Source organism: Ammospiza nelsoni, chromosome 21 (assembly GCF_027579445.1).
Source record: "Ammospiza nelsoni isolate bAmmNel1 chromosome 21, bAmmNel1.pri, whole genome shotgun sequence".
In the NCBI taxonomy this organism is placed as follows: domain Eukaryota; kingdom Metazoa; phylum Chordata; class Aves; order Passeriformes; family Passerellidae; genus Ammospiza; species Ammospiza nelsoni.
This window is the reverse complement of record NC_080653.1, coordinates 1,357,434-1,376,722: the sequence shown is the minus strand read 5'-3', so window position 1 is coordinate 1,376,722 and position 19,289 is coordinate 1,357,434. Positions and strand designations below refer to the sequence as shown.

Below are 19,289 nucleotides of genomic sequence, written 5' to 3'. Positions count from 1 at the left end.
TGCTTAGAGGCCAATATCTCTGAAGGATTAAAAGTCCCTTCAAAATCAGCATAAAAATAAGAGGGATTTGAGACACCTCGCTGTGTCCCTCGCAGTGGCATTCACATGTCACTGGCCTGGCTGTCCCCAAACTCAGCACCTCCCAGCCGCCTACTGCACCTTCCTGCTGCTCTTATGAACACTTTCAAGGCAAGGAAAAATATCACATTTTAGCTGTCAAATCTTCTTTCTGCCAACCAGCACAAACTCAACAGGGAAAAAGCCTTCAGCTCACAAACTGGCCTTCAGCTCCTGCACAGCAGCACCAGTGCCCTGCCCTGCTGCTCTGTCCCTGAGCTGCTGTGGCACAGCCCCAAAGCAAGGTGAGAGCATCCCAAAGTCCCTGACACCTGCAAGGACACCGAGCCAGCCAGGAACTGCAGGAGCAGCAGATGCCACAGCAGCTGCAGCAGGCAGAAATCAAACTGTGTGCACACAGACAGGGCTAACAGGGAACCAAACAATGCTCTGCTCCTGCCACTCAAAGCCAGCAGGAGCTGCCCAGACTCCACTGGTGGGGTTTGATCCATCTCCTCACACTGGAACATCCAGGCAGAGTGACCTCTGCTGCAAGAAGGCTGGAGAGGGACTGGGGACAAGGGATGGAGGGACAGGACACAGGGAATGGCTCCCACTGCCAGAGGGCAGGGATGGATGGGATATTGGGAATTTGGAACTGTTCCCTGAGAGGGTGGGCAGGCCCTGGCACAGGGTGCCCAGAGCAGCTGTGGCTGCCCCTGGATCCCTGGCAGTGCCCAAGGCCAGGCTGGACATTGAGGCTGGGAGCAGCCTGGGACAGTGGGAGGTGTCCCTGCCCTGTCCCCTTAAGATCCCTTCCAGCCCAAACCACTCTGGGATCCTGTGACAGCCAGTCCCCAAAGCCACGTGCAGCCCTGGGGACACCCTCACCTCACACTGGCTCACACTCAGAGGATGCTGGTGCAGGGCACAGCCACACAACAGAGCTGCATTGGCTGGGACCCAACACCTCCCTGCCCTGCCTCTTGCTGCAGCTTTCCTCTGCAAACAGCTTGTCCAGCAAGGTCTAATCTCAGCTGAGACCTCCCTGCTAAAATGTGTGTCCTTATAGGATTTGTGGATGAGAGCTGAAAAGGTGCTGCACTCCTCCTCCCCATGACACAGCTGTCCAAGGCACACTCTGCTGCTGTCACCCAGCACATCCAAGCCTTATTTTTCCCATTTCTCCAAATCCAGCACCACCAGTCACAGAAGATTATTCTCTCACAGATCACTTGTCAGTAACAGCAACATGGCTGCTTTCAAATGGGTTTTGCAGAAAAATTACATTGGAAATAGGACATGCCCACCCAGGTCTGCTACTGAGCTGTTTGAGGGAAGAGAGGAAGCAGCAGAACTGAGCAAGGTGCCAAGCTCCAGAGCTCCAGCATTTTCTCTTAGGTTCCTTAAATCAACTTCCACCATGTGAAGCACCCACAGCTCCTTTAAAAGCCATGAAAATTGTACATATTCAACATCAAAACAGTCTTACAAACACCAGCCAGCTTTGGGGATGAGAGGAGGGTTACTCATCTCTGTCACTGCCAGCAGTCCCAGCTGTGGTGACAGCAGGGAGCAGCAGAGATGTGCAGAACCCTAAAGGCACAGAACTGGGGTCCTGCACACTGTGGGAACTGGGAGAAGGTGTGGTCACCCAGCATTAGATGCTGGCCATGCCAAGCTTCTGATACTTGGGAATGAGAGAAAATACCAGAGACCAAGGGTGGGCACTTGTCCCACCCCTGCTGCCAGTGAGCAGAGACTCTACAGGACTGCAGAGCCTTTTTCAGCACTGGCTGCACTCTGGGAAGGAGGCAGCAGAGCAGTCTGGGCCAAAATAAAGGACAAAAGGTTGAGCAAGAAACTGGGAGTGTCCCAGAATCACAGAACTGGTCTGGCTGGGAAATCCCCCTGAGATCATCAACCCAACCATTCCCCAGCACTGCACCACGTCCCCAAGTGCCACCCTCCAGGGGTGGGGACCTGGGCAGCCCCTGCCAGGACTGGCCAACCCTTTCAGTGAGAAATTTCCCCAAATCCCCCCTGAGCTGCCCTGGCCCAGCCTGAGGCCGTTCCCTCTGCTCCTGTCCCTGTTCCCTGGAGCACAGCCCGACCCCCCGGCTGTGCCCTCCTGTCAGGAGCTGTGCAGAGCCACAAGGGCCCCCTGAGCCTCCTTTGCTCCAGGCTGAGCCCCTGCCCAGCTCCCTCAGCTGCTCCTGGGGCTCCAGCCCATTCCCAGCTCTGTTCCCTTCCCTGGACACCTCCAGCCCCTCAATGTCCTCTCTGCAGTGAGGGCCCAAATGTGACCCCAGGACAGGGGTGTGACCTCAGCAGTGCCAGCACATTCCTATGTGCAAAGCTTCAAATTAAATATGTGACTGCACATCCTTACTGCAAAGCTTCAAATTAAACATGTGAAAATCTGTGCTCAAAGCCAGCCTGAGGATGTCCAGCCCTGTTCCCACACTGCAGCTCCTGCTGAGCCTTCTGGAAGCTCAGGCCAACTCCACTCTTCCATCAGCTTTGCCACAACGTCCCTGTGCCTCTGCCAAGGCCATCAGAGCTTGAGTCCAATCCTGCTGATGGCCCCAAGTCTGGAGCTGTGGGTGCCAGAAGCCCCTGTGATCACATCCCCCCCATGCTCCAAGGGCTGTGACTCGTGACCAATAACTCTAAGTGCACATTTGGATACAGCACCTTGCAAACAATGCAGTGTTTGAGGGACCTGCTGTTCCCCACCCTGTGTACCTTCAGCTCAACAAACCCATCTATTTATTATTTCCACAGTCCAATATGCAAAGGATCCCTTCAATTATGAGCAGGCTCACAGTGCTCAGCTCAGCTCCCACCTAAAGGACAAGAACATCTCATCTGAAGGCTGGCTATGAGCTGATCCTGCTCTAGATGATAAATTTTAGATGATCTAGAAGCTTGCCAAACTTCACTGAAATTAAGTGTCACTTTTATAGAAGTGAATTAAGCTTTTAAACAACCTTTGGGGTGAAGTGAGTGTTATCAGGCACTAACACCAGGCTGAGGAACATGTGGTGATTGCTCACCCTGACAGGCCAACTGGAGTTTAATAGAGCACAGAGGGATGTGGAACTGGAGGGATGGCCAAAGTCACAGCTCCTGATTGCTCCAGAGGCTGGGGCAGGACTGTGCTCAGCCCTTTGGAACCACACTGCAGCATTTCCACTCCATCCTGCAAATAAGAGTTTAAAAGTCTTTTCTCTGAAACTCAAAGAACTCGGGGACAGAGCCAGCTGAGCTCCCAGGCTGAGCCAGGACACTGCTGTCTGTATTCCTGGGGCACATTCCAGTATCCAGGGGCTCTGGATGTGGTTTGCCAGCTAACCAGTGCCAGACACACATCCAGTCTTCCCAAGCTCCTGGACATGAATGAATTATGTCCATAACTGAGCAATTCTGTTATTTTTGAGAGCAGAGCAGGTCAGCTGAATTTCTACAAGCACAAGTGTCCCTATCAGGAGCTGTGTCACACCCCCTGCACTCTGCACAACCCTGAGAGCTGTGCTGAGGGACTGCAGACCATCCCAGGTGGCAAAATGTCCAGAAGAAAACCCACAGACACTGAATCCCTGAGGTCAGAAAAAACCTCCCAGCCCATCCAGTCCAAGCTGTGCCTGATCCCCACCTTGTCCCCAGCCCAGAGCTCCGAGTGCCACCTCCAGCCCTTCCCTGGGCACCTCCAGGGATGGGCACTCCAAACCTCCCTGGGCAGCTGTGCCAGTGCTGAGCCCCCTTTCCATGGGGAAATTCCTGCTGCTGTCCCCCCTGAGCTGCCCTGGCCCAGCCTGAGGCCGTTCCCTCTGCTCCTGTCCCTGTTCCCTGGAGCACAGCCCGACCCCCCGGCTGTGCCCTCCTGGCAGGAGCTGTGCAGAGCCACAAGGGCCCCCTGAGCCTCCTTTGCTCCAGGCTGAGCCCCTGCCCAGCTCCCTCAGCTGCTCCTGGGGTTCCATCCAGCCCCTCAGGGTGTGCCCTGTCCTGAGGGGCCCAGGGCTGCCCCAGCACAGGGGACAAGCCCTGCCTGGCTGACACCTCCCACCTCAGATCTCTGCATCACCACAAGTTTACTTTGATCCCAAATCCAAAAGCGGGCGGGCGGGCGGGCGGGCGGGCGAAAGGAAGGAAGGAAGGAAGGAAGGAAGGAAGGAAGGAAGGAAGGAAGGAAGGAAGGAAGGAAGGAAGGAAGGAAGGAAGGAAGGAAGGAAGGAAGGAAGGAAGGAAGGAAGGAAGGAAGGAAGGGTCGGTCCATGGTTGAAAAAGCTCCAAAAAGCACAAGGAAAAGATGGAGCCATCCTTCTCCAGGAGTGCAGGCTCTGGGAGCTGGGAAAGCCACTCCAGAGCCCTCCTGTGCCTCCAAGCCCTGCTGGCTGTCCCAGGGCTGCCCTGAGAGCAGCCAAGTCCAGCTGCCACCTCTGCATGGGGCTAGCCAGCACTCTCCTGCAATAAAACCATTGCTCTGAGGCAGGGAGGATCTGCTAGAGCTGCAGCTCAGGGCAGCCTCACACTAGCACAAGTTTTACAGGGAAAAAAATCCCAATTTCCTGCAGTTCTGAAGGACTGCAGTGTAACAGGGCCAGAGCTGAAGGTCAGTGACAGCAGGATCCATCCCTACCACACTAAAACACAACTGCTGTGCTGGAGTCACCACCCAGACAAAGAATACTTGACAATAAATAATAACAGTAATAATAATAACAGTAATAACAGGAAGAAGAAGGAAGAAAAGAAGAAGAAAGAAAAGAAAGAATAAGAAAAAGAAAAGAAGGAAGAAGAAGGAAGAAGAAGGAAGAAGAAGGAAGAAGAAGGAAGAAAAGAAGAGGAAAGAAAGAAGAGGAAAGAAAGAAGAGGAAAGAAAGAAGAAAGAAGAAGAAAGAAGAAGAAAGAAGAAGAAAGAAGAAGAAAGAAGAAGAAAGAAGAAGAAAGAAGAAGAAAGAAGAGGAAAGAAAGAAGAAAGAAGAAGAAAGAAGAAGAAAGAAGAAGAGCCCCTGCTGAGGCACCTGTTCACATTACATCAGCATTTTATACAAATCTAGAAGAAGTGGGAAGTGGAATTTTTCAGATTGCCCAAGCATGACAAGAGACACCTCCAGGTTCATTCCTAGAACTGCCCAACCTTGAAGAAATTCTTACCAGGTCCACCAAGATCTATTTTAGATTGTCTGTTTGAAAAGTGGCTCTTCAGAAATACAAAAGGCTTGTGAATGGGGAAGGATTGCTCCCATGAGCTGAAAGCAGCAGTGGGACAGAAGCAGGGACTGCAGGACTGTCCCTTGTCAGCACAAACCCTGTCCCTCCCAAAGGGATGGGAGGTTTGGCTCCCAGCTGCCTCAGATCCCTGGCACTGTGCACAGCACAAACATCTTGGACACTTTCAGGACACAGTAAAAGCCTCCTGGGGGCAGTGAAAGGGATTCAGCTGCTGCACAGACAGCCCAGAGCCAGGGAAATGAGACTGGCAAAGCTCAGGGGTGGCAGTGCCAGGAGCTACCACAACTTCCAGCCTCCCCAGCTGATCACAAGAGACCTCCAAGATGCTCAAAACCTGGTGTTTCCCTGTGACTCAGATGTCTCTCTTAACCCAAGAGCACCTTTCCTCTGAAGCACAGGGAATGCCTCAGTGATGCCTTGGCAGAGCCTCAGAGAGCACTGAAACCCTCACCTGTCCCAACACCGGAGAAAATGCAGCACAACCTTCTGTACCTGAACCCTTTGTGTCCAAAAGCAGCACCAAGGCAGATCATTCCCAAAAAGGGATCATGGGCTGGTTTGGGTTGGAAGGGAGCTCAGAGATCAACCAGTCCAGCTGGTGATTCAGCCACCCCCATGGGAATGGCTCCCACTGCCAGAGGGCAGGGATGGATGGGATATTGGGAATTGGGAATTGTTCCCTGTAGGGGTGGGCAGGCCCTGGCACAGCTGTGGCTGCCCCTGGATCCCTGGCAGTGCCCAAGGCCAGGCTGGACAGTGGGAGGTGTCCCTGCCATGGCAGGGGTGGCACTGGGTGGGATTTAAGGTCCCTGCAACCCAAACCAGCCCAGGATTCTGTGTGGCTGAAGCGCTGGGGTGTCACAGCACCTCCAGGGCAGCTGTTGGGGACACTGAAGGGGCTCCAGGAGAGCTGGAGAGGGACTGGGGACAAGGAATGGAGGGACAGGACACAGGGAATGGCTCCCACTGCCAGAGGGCAGGGCTGGATGGGATATTGGGAATCAGGAATTGTTCCCTGTGAGGGTGGGCAGGCCCTGGCACAGGGTGCCCAGAGCAGCTGGGGCTGCCCCTGGATCCCTGGCAGTGCCCAAGGCCAGGCTGGGCAGGGCTGGGAGCAGCCTGGGACAGTGAAATTGTGTCCCTGCCATGGTAGGGGTGGCACTGGGTGAGCTTTAAGGTCCTGTCCAACCAAAACCAGTCTGGGACTCTGCAATTCTTTATTCACAGGAAATCTGCAAGCACTTGGCATTGAGCTGTACCTCAGAGTGAAGTCTGGAATGGGAGGTTCCACCTGCACAAGTCTCCTCCTGAAGCCCCCAGAACATACCCCAAATGTAACAGACACAACTGCTGCCTGCTAGGAGCTGCATCTCTTTTCTGTTCTGTTTTCCTGAGACACTTTTCAGTCATTCAGGGCACATTTCCTTCTCCACATTTCCATTTGTCTGAACTGTCCCCTTGTGTGGGGCGAGTGTCACCTTACAAAGAAAGCACAGCAAATTTTATCCTTGACTGAACATATCCTGTATTTTGTTCCAGCTTAGACTTAATTTCAAAGCTCAATACTCTCCAAAAACCTGCCAAAATCTAAAACAAACCAAAAAAAAAAAAAAAGAATGCACTTCAAAATCTGTGTTTATTTTTATTTTCCTCTTTGTTATACATGGGGTTATTCTACCAGCTCTGGTAACACATGAGAGAAGAATCAGCCCCCTAAATGTGATTTATCCACTTCCTGTGCTCCTGCTCAGGTGCTACAGCAGTGCCAGCACATCAGAATTGCAGTCAGCTCTCCCCCAGTGGGGCTTAAGCATCTTCTGCTGCCTGGACTCCTTCCTTTCACCTGTGTGTTTGCCCTTTATTTACTGACATTTCCTAAAGAATTGATCTCTGTGCCTGGCTCTGGTCACTGTATTTATTCTGCTCACCACAAGTAATTTCTTAGCTAGCAGAGTAATTTTTAAGCTGTCCACAGCCAGCATTTGATTTCTGTGGCACATTCTGGGGACTGCAGCAGTGCCACCGATCCCAGAGCCAGCTGTGGGCTGCTAGTGCCACCTGGAGTTCATCAGCTCCTCCCAAAGCCTGCCAGAGCCCACACCCTGGAGCACAGAGCCTGCAGAGCCCCCAGCCAGCAGCACCAGCTCTGTGCCATGGCCTGAGATGCCATTTCCACACACTGACCCTTGCAAAGGCTCAGCACAGAGAGCCAGCCTGAGCTGGGCACCAGAGCTGCAGGAACCTTGGCCTGAGAAGGGCCAGCAAAAGCCACCAAAGCTTTTAAAAACCTCAACTCCAGGTTGGTGAGCACTTGAAAAGCCCAGTCTTCAGTATTTTTCTGAAGTCAGCCTCTTGCCTTCCCTTCCCCACTAAAAGCCACAGGCCAAAGCACAGCTTTAGCTGCAGCACAAAGTCAGAGCACGACAGTTTAAGTGGCTGGTGAAGCCCAGACTATTTCAGATAAGAGCTGACTCTTAATGCACCACTTGTCTTTAGAGACAAGTAAAACAGAGGTGTCCTGGGCACCCTGGGGCTAAATTGTATCCTTCCTTAACCAGTAAAGACAGAACCAACTGGACTGCAGCAAAACCATCCTTGTGGGATGGAATAATTTATCCAAAGTCAGCAGGGTCAGCCTTTGGCATCATTAACCCACCCCAGTGTGCTGCCAGGCAGGGAGAGCAGGGATTTGTTTGGTCCTGTTACAGCAGGAGAGGGCAAAGCAAAGAGCATGGCACAAACACAGTGTGAGCAGCTTCAGAAATCTGGAATCTTGGAATGGTCTGACCTGAAGGGACCTAAATCCCATCCAGTGCCACAATTTCACTGTCCCAGGGTGCCCCAAGCCCCATTCAGCCTGGCCTTGGGCACTGCCAGGGATCCAGGGGCAGCCACAGCTGCTCTGGGCACCCTGTGCCAGGGCCTGCCCACCCTCACAGGGAACAATTCCTGCCCAATATTCCATCCAGCCCTGCCCTCTGGAGCCTCCTCAGCCCACACTCAGCTCTCAGGGCTTTGGGCTCGCTGCTCCTGTTCCACTCGTGCCCCGTTGAGGGAAGTGCGTCAGAGCCAGCCTGGGGCAGCTGAACAACCCCATGACATGCCAGGGCTGATGGAGGTGGCTGGCACTGAGACACATCATGTCTGAGCTCCAAATAGCTCAGGCAGGCAGTGAACAATCCCTCTCCCAGCTGCCAGCATCCAGCAGGATGGTTGGCTTCCCTCAGACCATCAGCATCAATAAAACATTTGGCAGGTCCAGGAGCAGCTGTGACTAATGATGGCACCAACCCCAGCAGAGCACAGAGCCATGGTCAGCCCTGAGTCATGAACAGCCTGACTGCAAGAGACCACAGGGATCATCCAGTGCAGCCCTGGCCCTGCACAGACCCCAACAATCCCAGCCTGGGCATCCCTGGAGCAGCCTCGGGGCTGTGCCCATTCCCTGGGCAGTGCCACCACCCTCTGGGGGAAGAGCCTTTCCTGAAATCCAGCCTGACCCTGCCCTGGCACACAGAAGGGTGTTTGGTTTTTTGTTTGTTTTACAGGAAAAGAAAACACCACTGCGTTTTTCTACTTTCATCTTTCCTACTGAAACAGCAGCTCGAGACTCCCTCTAAAGCTCAGCAAGGATTTAAATGAGAAATCAGGAACACTGCAAAGGCTCACGAGTCCTTCACCCTGTACCAAACCCTCCTGGCACCCAGGCCAAGCAAAAGCAACTTTGAGCCCAAAAGGGACTGTGTCATAAAGTTACAAGCAACCCCAAAAAGGAAATGTGAAACTGGGCTGTACTCACCAAGCAACACATGGAAAGCTTGTTTCCATTTTCAGTTTAGTTCATTTCTTTCTGGCTGCCCAGGCACACAGAATGGCTGAAGCACCACCAGGAGCACTGCAAACCCAACCAACAAGCACTGCCATCCTCTGCCCCAGGGCACTGGCACTCACCCAAGCCTCAGAGCTGTGCTGCTGCTCCAGGCAGAGCTGGGCACTGATGGAAAGGGAACTGGGATTGTGTTGCCTCTGGCTGGACTTTCAAAAGCAGCTCTTGCTGAGCATCAAGGTATCTTGCTGTTATCAAGGTATCCTGCAAGCAGGCAGCTCCAAGGGCTCAGCAACCTGATGGAGAGGCTAAATTTAGCCAATATTCAATGCCAGGGCTAAAATAAAAACCTTTGCTTGAGCACTGCTCCCTTAACCTCGAGGAAGGTAAATTGCTTTGATGGTGAATCCACAGTGAGCACTACCATGGTCTGAGGAGATGCTGCTCCAAGGAAATCCTCTGTTATGCAACTGCAGAATCAAAGAACAGCTCTCCCTGACCCACTAATACTAATTTTCTTTCTCTTGGGCTAATTATGCCCTCAGGGATACTCTTGAAAAGACACTGAGCCTGCACCCAAAGAAACCAGTTGGTGCAAAATAAATGAGATAATCTTTTGACTCCACTGCACTCATTATTTTAGGGGGAATGATGCTGAGGGAAGAAGGGAATTGTTTTATTTTTGCAGCCACAAAAGCCTTCCTGGTGTGTTATTTACAGGAAAAAATGTTATATGACATTAAAAAATCCAATGCAGCTTCTCTTTTTCACAGCTGAGTGACCACTGAAGAATTTGGTGAGCAGCAGAGGAGGGAGAGCTGGGAGAGGCAGCTGGGCTGTGAGGACACAACAGTTTGGAGTCTTTGAAAGTGCAGATTTATGTAAGCAGATCCTACCAGTGGCTCCAATACTGGCACTGCCATGAGCACTGCAGGAAGGGAAAACCTGGACCCACTTATCTGGATAATGAATTCCTACCTCTGGAGTGTCACAAGGAAATCAGAGCTCTCTGGGGAGCCTTCTTTGAGTCAAGAGAATTATGGTAGTAAGGTGACCTTCTCTCCAGCACTGCTTTATTTTCCAAATGGCCACTTTGTACAAAAGCACAGTTCCATTCACACCCAAACCCAAACAAGCAGGGAAAGTGAGACTGAGCCAAGGGGAAATGCTCCAGCCATCACACAGAGCCAGCACAGAGCACTGCCCCCATCCCCTGCTGTCTTTAGAAGCAACTGAATAAATGAATAAATAAAAACAAAAGGCTGCCACCTTAAACACAAAACAAAGTCAAAGATAAATTAAATGCAGTCAAATACATGACAAACAAAACCAAAGTAACTGCAACCACAGCACAGCCTTCAGGAGAGAGGCTGAAAAGATGGACTGGCCCAAGGCCTGCACTGGGCCATGAGGAGAAGGCAAAGTCCCTGCCACTTCTCCTGAGCCCCTGGGTCATTCCTCACAGCACACAGTCACACAAGGGCTCTTTGCTGTGCCAAGGCTGATGCCAACCCAGTGAGCAAGGCTGGGCAGAGCAGTGCAGGGCTCAGCCCTGAGAGCAGCAGGGCTGGGCTGCACCGCTGGACTGGCCCAGGACATGCCAGCCCCCAGCCCTCAGTGACACAGGGACATTATCAGGAGCTGCAGGAGAGCAGCCCAGGCCAGCCCCATCCCTACAAGTGCTGAATAAATGTGAGGATGTGGCTCTTGAGGTCATGATTTAGTGCTGAACAGGGGGGTTGGTGGTTGAACTTGAAGCTCTTAAACACCTTTTGCAACCTTAACAGTGCCATGATAACACTGATTTATCACCAAGTAAAGCACACTCCATCCCAAGGGAGAAAAGAAGCCAGACTGAACTCCCTGTAGTCTCCATGTGAGCAGCAAAAGGGAGCTCCCATCAGTCTCCTCCTGCCTCTGCCACTCCCAGCTGAGGCTCCTGAACTGCAGGGCTCAGTCTGGCTCTCCTCATGTTGGTCCTTTGTTTTAAAAAAAGACATGAAATTCACTCCAACTGCTCTCATTGGAGAGCTGCTGATCTTTTTCAACATCTAGTGGATGGTTAAAATTAGTTTGAACTACTTCCTTTTCTGGAAACAGTGTTTCAGCAACAAATCAGAGTTTGAAACCGAGGTAAAAACAAGGGACTAAGTTGCAAAACAGATGCAAAGCTGATCTTTAAATATTCCCTGACAAACCTACACCGTGGGAGCTGCAGTGTGGGACCGTGGGCACATCTCTCAAGCTGCCCCAGCAGGTTCATCAAACCCTGGGAGCTCCAGGCACTGCAGGAGGAGCTGCCCAGGAGGCAGCAGTGTCCTGGGGCATGAGGAAGAGCATTCCCAGCCAGGCAGGGTGATCCTGTCCCTCTGCTCAGCCCTGGTGAGGCACTCTGCAGTGCTGGGCCCAGTTCTGCCCTCCACAGCTCAAGAAGGACCAGAAGCTACTGGAGAGGGTCCAGTGGAGGCCACAAGGATGATCTGGGGTCTGGAGCATCTCCCTGGTCAGGAGAGACTGTGGGAGCTGGGCCTGCTCAGTCTGGAGAAAAGAAGGCTGAGAGGAATCCCATCAATCCATAAAATACCCCCAGGGTATCAGAGGATTGTGCCAGGCTCTGCTCAGTGGTGCCAGTGCCAGGATGAGGGGCAGCAGCCATGAACTAAACCACAACCACCTCCATCTCCACATGAGGAAGAACCTCTTCCCACAGAGAGGCAGAGCTCTGGAACAGCTGCCAGGACAGGCTGGATGTCCCTCTATGGCCACCCCCCAAAGCCCCTGGGCCACATTCCTGTGCCACCTGCTCTGGGGGACCCTGCCTTGGTGCTGCTGGACTGGGTGATCTCCAGAGGCCCTTCCAGCCCCAGCCATGCCGTGTGTCCTGTCCTGTCCGTGGGTCAGGCCTGCCACGAGGGCCCAGGGCAGCCCCTGCCCCCCCAGAGCCCCTGTGCCATGCTGTGCCCAAAGGCAGCTCCAGGCTCTGGGCTGTGCCTCACCTTGTTTAGTGAGTGCCTTCCTCAGGGCTGGGGTGATCATCTCTCTCCTCTCAGCTCCAGCAGCTCCCTCCTGCAGCTCCTGCTCTCTCTGTTGGAAGAATCACAGGGAATTAGAGCCAGTTAGAGCCAGGCCTCACCTCAGACACAGGGGTACAGCCACACACCTGCTGGACTGAACCGAGCCCAGTGCCACACAGCAATTCCTGCTTCCCTCTAATCCTGCACCCCCTCCTGTCACAGACATCTTTTCATAAAAATCCTTTCTTTAGGATTTTCCCTTCTGGGAAGCTGAGGCCCCAGAGAAAGAATGTAAACAATGGTTATCTGCTGCTGTGGAATGCATCAGGTGCACCTGTGATTGGCCCATGATGGATGTGCACAATTAATGGCCAATCCAGGACCAAGCTCTCTCTGGGACAGAATCAGAGAGAGCTCCTTTGTTATTCATTTCCTTTTCTGTTCTTAGCTTAGCCAGCCTTCTGAGAACTTTTCCTTCTATTCTTTATAGTATAGTCATAATGTAATATATATCATAAAATAATAAATCAAGCCTTCTGAACATGAGGTCAACATTCTCATCTCTCTCTTCATCCTGCAACCCTTGTGACCACTGTCACACTATCCCTCTGCCCAGCAGTAACTTAGGATGGCAAACTGGAACAGGAACACCCCCAGCACACCAGATTTGTCCCACTGACACAGTAATAAAATTCCCAAGGATATTTCAACAACCAGGCTGTGGAATCTCATCCAACAGTGACTGCAGGTTTTAAGCCCCAATGTTTCATGAGAGCACAACAACCTCACAATAACCTGACCGGTCCGGCTGTTTGTCGGATGGCCTTGGCACAGCCCACGCTCCAAAGGACGAGTCTGCACTCTTCAGATTTTCAGTCTTCAATATTCAATATCTCTTATCTACAAAGTTTTCTTCCAGCCTGACAGAGGTCTGACCAGCAAGGCAGCCAAGGGCACTCTGACCTCCCACTGGGCGGTCGTCTATTTTTATACTAAAAGCTACGTACATCATATTTACCTTTATTTCCCAATACCTTTCACCCATATTAGCAGGTGCACCTTCACCAAGAACCAATCCCAAAGTGCCAACATCACCACAGAAAATGGACGACAAGAAGAAGAAAGAAGGACAAGACACACCCTGATTCCTCCATCTTGTCTCCATAACCCCCCTGTACCAAAATCCTAAAATCTGTATTTCCACCCTGTGAACACTTAACTCTTACACCACTTATCCCCAAGTGATTCTCTTGTGCTCATACAGGTGGCACATCCCGTGCAGGGTCAAAATCCAACCACCAAGCACTTCTGGCAACATTCCAGGATTTCTGAGCCCCCCCAAGGGTTGTCTCAGTAACTCTGGACATCTGGAGTGATGTGCTGAGTTCCCACAACAACCAAACCAGGGTGTGCCTGCAGTGCCACTCCCAGCACTTCCCAGAGCAGAGGAGCCCTGGAGCAGCAGCCACCTGCAGCACCAAAATTCAGCCACTGCAAGGCCTGCAGGGAAAGGCTGCTCCCCTCCAGCAGCAGCCAGGGAAGGGAAAGGGAAAGGGAAAGGGAAAGGGAAAGGGAAAGGGAAAGGGAAAGGGAAAGGGAAAGGGAAAGGGAAAGGGAAAGGGAAAGGGAAAGGGAAAGGGAAAGGGAAAGGGAAAGGGAAGCTGCTTCCACACACAGATAACCCTGGGCAGGAGCTCCAGACACTGGGATAAAGTCATGGGCAGGAGAAGCAAACCCTGGCACGTAACAAGTGGTGACTCCCCTGCTGTGTGAGTGTCACTGCTGAGACTTTATGGGTATTTATTGTCTCATGTCTGCACAAAGAAGCATCAAAGCAGAAATAATTACTTGGATATTTCATGCAACTTGTAATCTGTCAGTCCTTTATGGCTTTCATTGAAGGAGTTATGGATAAACAACAAAAACCAGCAGAGGACATTTTGTCTTGACAGTACTGAGGCTATTTCACATCCAAGCCTCTTTTGTGCCAAAGCCATGGAAAAGTTAATGGAAATGCTTTCAGTTTGAGTCTCCTCACCAACTGTCAGCATCACTAAGGAAACCAGGGCTCCTGACTTGCCAAACTGCTCTTCACAAACAGGGAGAGGAGGCTGCCTGCTCCTGCACGTGAACAGACTGCTTCTGCACCTGAGCAACAGCTCAGAAAATAAAAGGTGCCTCCAAAGAAAAATACATCTGAATATTAAAACCCACACACAGAGAAGTTCAAGGACAAAACAGAGCTCCTAATAAACACTTGAGAAGGAAATAGGAGAGTAAAACATTCAGGGACAGAGATTATTACCTTCCCTACTCATTTTGGATATAACTGCCCACAGCCTCAGAGATGTTGTTCAGAAATGTATTTTTCAACAACCAGTACAACATGGTCCTTTCTGAAGGAAAAAGCTGCATCCACCATCTACTCCCTTCCATTCAGCTTCCTGAGCCTTTAGGCAGGACTTCATTGGCTTCTGTAACACATCCAAACTCCCCTGGAAGCCTACATCTAATAATTAATTGCCATTTAGTGGGTTTTAAAGCTCATTTCTTGAGCCTTGATCTTAATTTATCAGCAAGACTCTTCAACAGTAAAATATTAATATTGCTGGAAAAGCTTCATGCATAAGGAAGGAAGGAGATAATAGATAAAAAACTTCATCTTCCAAGTGTTAAATAAGGAGCTTGTCCTGCCACAAGCCATCAATTAACCCAGGCCACAGGCAAGGCCCTACCTTAGCACAGACTGAGACCTGGGCTAGAGGAAGGAAGGGGAGTGGAAGTCAAGGAGCTTTAGGGTCCCTTCCCACCCAAACCACTCCATGATGCTGTGATTTGGGAGCCCCTTGAAGTCCTGAGCAGGATTTAAACATGGACACATCCTGGCCTGTGCTTTATCATCTCAGGAGAACTAAACCTCCACTATGGAGCACATCCTAATGTTAAAAATGCAGTCATTGAATTAATTACAAATGAGAGACCCTATCCAAGAAAGCCTCCAAACACAAAGTCCTTCTGCATGGAAAACATTTCCATTTCTACCTCCCTGCCACTGCAGCATCTCAACAGAACAACACCCAATTCCTCCCTGGCAAGGCAGAAATACAGTTCAATTATCATTTTCCCCTCACAGAGAGGATCACAATTCTCCTGCCCACACCCTGATGTGAGAGCCTGTACACAAAACCATATTTTGTTTTTCCCTGCCCTGCAATACCTGACCTGCTCACTTTGCCAGGGGACTGGCTGCACGTACTCCTGGTGGGAAATGGAATTCACCGCACAGGGATTTCCACTTATTTGCTTAATAAACCTTTCAGATCTGTTATTGAGGGTTGGAGAGGAGGGGGAAAAAGTGAACTTTGCACAGAGGAAACTTCTCCAGTTGTGGTGATTTAGTAGAAAGCCCTGCAGTAAATCCAAGGCAAATCACTGTCTTTCCATAACAAATGAAGCAAGCAGTGACAAGTGCCTGCTTTTCAGGCCCTTGAAATATTCCACTGCCAAAAACTGGAGGTGCAGCTCACAAAGGAGGGGGCCAGAGATGAGGAAAACCTCTGGATAGCCCCGGATTCCTTGGAAGGCTCAGCACAGCTCCACTGCAGGCTGGAGGGGTTTGGTTGTGAATAAAGGCAGCTGAAGCTCAGCTGTGATCCCCTGCTCTGCAGCTGAAAGGAAAAGGAATCCTTTCCCTTTCCCTCTCACAGGGAGCACAACAGGCAGAGGCAGCACAGTCCCAAGGCAAGGAAAACACAAATCCATGGACCCTGACAAAAGTGAGGGCCTCAGCATTCCCTGCCCCAGTTCAAATCCCAGTGTTTCAAAGGGCTTCATCCAAATCTGCCTTCCAAACTCAAAGGTGACCACCAGGATGTGCCACTGCCACGTGTCCCCTCAGCTTGGGAAGGACCTTGGGACACTGAGCACATCCAGAGGGGCTGGGAACACAAACCCTGTGAGGAAGCCCTGAGGGAGCTGGGGGTGCTCAGCCTGGAGAAAAGGACACTCAGGGCTGCCCCCATCACTCTCTGCAGCTCCTGAAAGGTGCCTGTGCTCAGCTGGGGCTGGGCTCTGTCTCCAGCAGCCCTGACACAACCAGAGCACACAGCCTCAGGCTGCACCAAGGGAAATACAGGTTGGATATGAGGAAGAAGTTTTTCACAGAAAGGGTGATAAAGTTCTGGAGTGGCTGCCTGGGGAGGTGGTGCAGTCCCCATCCCTGGCTGTGTTTAACAAAGCCTGGATGGGGCACTGGGTGCCAGGGTTCAGTTCAGGTTTTAGGGCATGAGTTGGACTCGATGATCTTGAAGGTCTCTTCCAACCCAGTGGAAGAGACTCTGAATTCTGTGATTCTCCAGGATGCCCAGGTGCCCAACAGCTCCCCATGTTTCCCACTTTATCCATCAAACACTCTTCAAACTGTGCAGGGGGGAGAAAAATAAAAAAGACCCTGAAACTCCACACAGAGGCTGAGGGAGCTGGGGCTGGTCAGCCTGGGGAAGAGGAGGTTGTGTGGAGAGCTCCCAGCACCTGCCAGGGTCTGGAGGGGACACAGGGAAGCCAGAGAGGGACCCTGCACCAGGAACTGGGGGGACAGGACAAGGAATAACAGGTTCAATCTGACAGAGGGGAAATTAGAGTTTGATATTAAGGAGAAATTCTTTCCTGTGAGGGTGGGCAGGCCCTGGCACAGAGTGGCTGCCCCTGGACCCCTGGCAGTGCCCAAGGCCAGGCTGGATGCGGCTTGGAGCAGCCTGGGATAGTAGAAGGTGTCCCTGCCCATGGAACAAGATGAGCTTTAAGGTCCCCCTTCAAACCCAAACCATTCTATGATTCTCTAAATTAACTGAATTTAGCACTTTCAGCCTCATGGTTCTATTTACTGATGTGCCATGGCAGGGAAAAAAAGCTCTCCCAAAAGCTTTTACTCTCAGAAAAAAATAATTTACACCCAATTATGACTGAACTTCTTTCCTGCTTAACCTCCCAGTGGTCACACAAAGGGAAGCCCTGGCCCTGCCACAATTTACAGCCTCATCCATCTAACAAGCTCCAGGACCTTTTCCCAAAAGAACAGCACAAGCATTAAGCAAACAGGAACATAGCAGGGCTGGAGCCAGCACTAACAGAACAGCACTGAGGGAGCGCTGGCCAGGCTGTCAGAAAAAGCTGCCTGGCAGCAAGAAGGATCAGCAACACTTCCCCAGGAGCTGGGGAATGAACTATTAAAGTTCATGAATGACATGAAGCAGAGTTAAAGTTCACAGAGCAGAGCTCTGGAAGCAAAGCCCCGGGGGCAGCAGGACAGGCAGCAATGCTGGCAGCTCCTCTCCTCACAGCCTCCTCTGGCAGGGGCACCACTGACAGGAACCACATGGGGAGCTGGGGGACACCAGGCTGCCACAGGCAGGGCACTCCTTTCCTTACAAACAACCTTTTGGAAGGCTGAAACACATGGGGAAATGGGGATAGGGGGCCCACTGCACAGACAGCCCTGAACACAAGCACAGGAGCAGAGGGTGCACTCTGGGGACTGTCCTCCTGCAGGAACACAGCTGTGGCTGTCACAATTCAGCTGTGACAGGCAGAGACAGAGCTGCAATTTGCTGAGCCAGGGATGAACACCCCATCAATCCCACAGCACCCCAGCCCTCCCTGCTGTCAGTCACCAGCAGAGACAGCCTGGAGCTCCTGCAGCACACAGACCTGAGAACCCAGAGTGAGCGAGCTGGGAACCAGCAAACTGCCCAACAGACAGAAAATCTTATTAAAAACACCTGCCAGAGTCTGCATAATCACAGGCTACACACCCACCCCAGCACTGCCCAGTGAAGCACAAAGAGCTGAGAGCAGCACAAGGAGTGAGAGGGGAACAGGGCAATGACTGAAACCTGGCCATGACTGAAACATCAGCTGCCTGGGCCAGAAGGGAAGACTGGGGCAGGTGCTCTCAAAAAGTGGCCCTAAAATCACAGAATCATGGAATGGATTAGGAGGGACCCTAAAGCCCATCCAGAGTCATCCCTGCCATGGCAGGGACACCTCCCACTATCCCAGGCTGCTCCCAGCCCTGTCCAGCCTGGCCTTGGGCACTGCCAGGGATCCAGGGGCAGCCCCAGCTGCTCTGGGCACCCTGTGCCAGGGCCTGCCCACCCTCACAGGGAACAATTCCTCATTCCCAATATCCCATCCAGCCCTGCCCTCTGGCACTAGGAAGCCATTCCCCGTGTCCTGGCACTCCATCCTCCTTGTAGGTTCCCTTCAAAATGGGGAAAGTCCCTGAGAAGTTCTGACTGATATCAAAAAACAAAAACAAACACCCCAAATTCAGAATCAGGACTTTTCTCTCCTGAAGTAGAAACCCTGTGAATCTTAAATAAGGAGGTGGAACCCCCACCTCCCTCCCCATGCTGTAGGATACAGAAGGTCCCTGGTGCTATCTTGAGGCAGCAGCTCCCACCTGAGCAAAGGCAAACAGACCTGCAGCTCCATCCTCATGGAGGGAATTTTCCATTTCCCTTTGTCTGAGAAGTCAGTGCTGAGATTTCTGGACATTTACAGCATTTAAATCCCAAACTCCTGCTGACAAGCAGTGACAGGAGCTTATGCTGCCATCCGAGTGCATCAGCCTGAAAGGGCCCTGAGCATCTTCCATGAAATGCAGAGGCAAAAATGATCCCAACAACATCATTTTCTTGTAGATTCAGCATCAGTCCAAGTCCTCAAGGACATGAAACATCCCAGGACACAACTTTCCAATGTATCAGCAGGGCTGCAGGAGGGTTCAGAGTGCTGCTCTGAGCTCCAGCAGCACTGCTCTGCTGTAGGGCAGCTTTTACAAGGTGCTGCTGAAGCACAGCTCCAGCTCACACACTGCTGAGGGACTCTGCCAGAGTTTGTTTGATTTGGGAGACTTCCTTGGACAAGCCAGGAAGAAGATTGATTTTCAAAAGCACCAAAGGAGTCAAAACTAACAGTGTGTCTGTGTCCACCCAAAAGGGACTGCTTATACTTGAAAACTGAGCCATATTTTCACATTTTATTTCTTTCTTCTGTGCTACAAAAATCCCAACTGAAGCCCAGTTAACACAGTTTAACAAGAGTCCCAAATGCCCAAATTCAAACCAGTAAGATTTTCCATTCAGTCTCTTCTG

The 19,289-nt window shown here is 51.5% G+C and overlaps 1 protein-coding gene across 1 annotated transcript in view; it reads right to left on the bottom strand.

Moving 5' to 3' along the window:
- Positions 1-19,289, bottom strand: part of LOC132082560 (S-adenosyl-L-methionine-dependent tRNA 4-demethylwyosine synthase TYW1-like) — a 102,758-nt gene that overhangs the window by 71,313 nt on the left and 12,156 nt on the right. Inside the window, exon 9 of the mRNA XM_059486890.1 lies at positions 12,118-12,205. Coding sequence (XP_059342873.1) covers positions 12,118-12,205 — 88 coding nt within the window. The remainder of the gene's footprint in view (positions 1-12,117; positions 12,206-19,289) is intronic.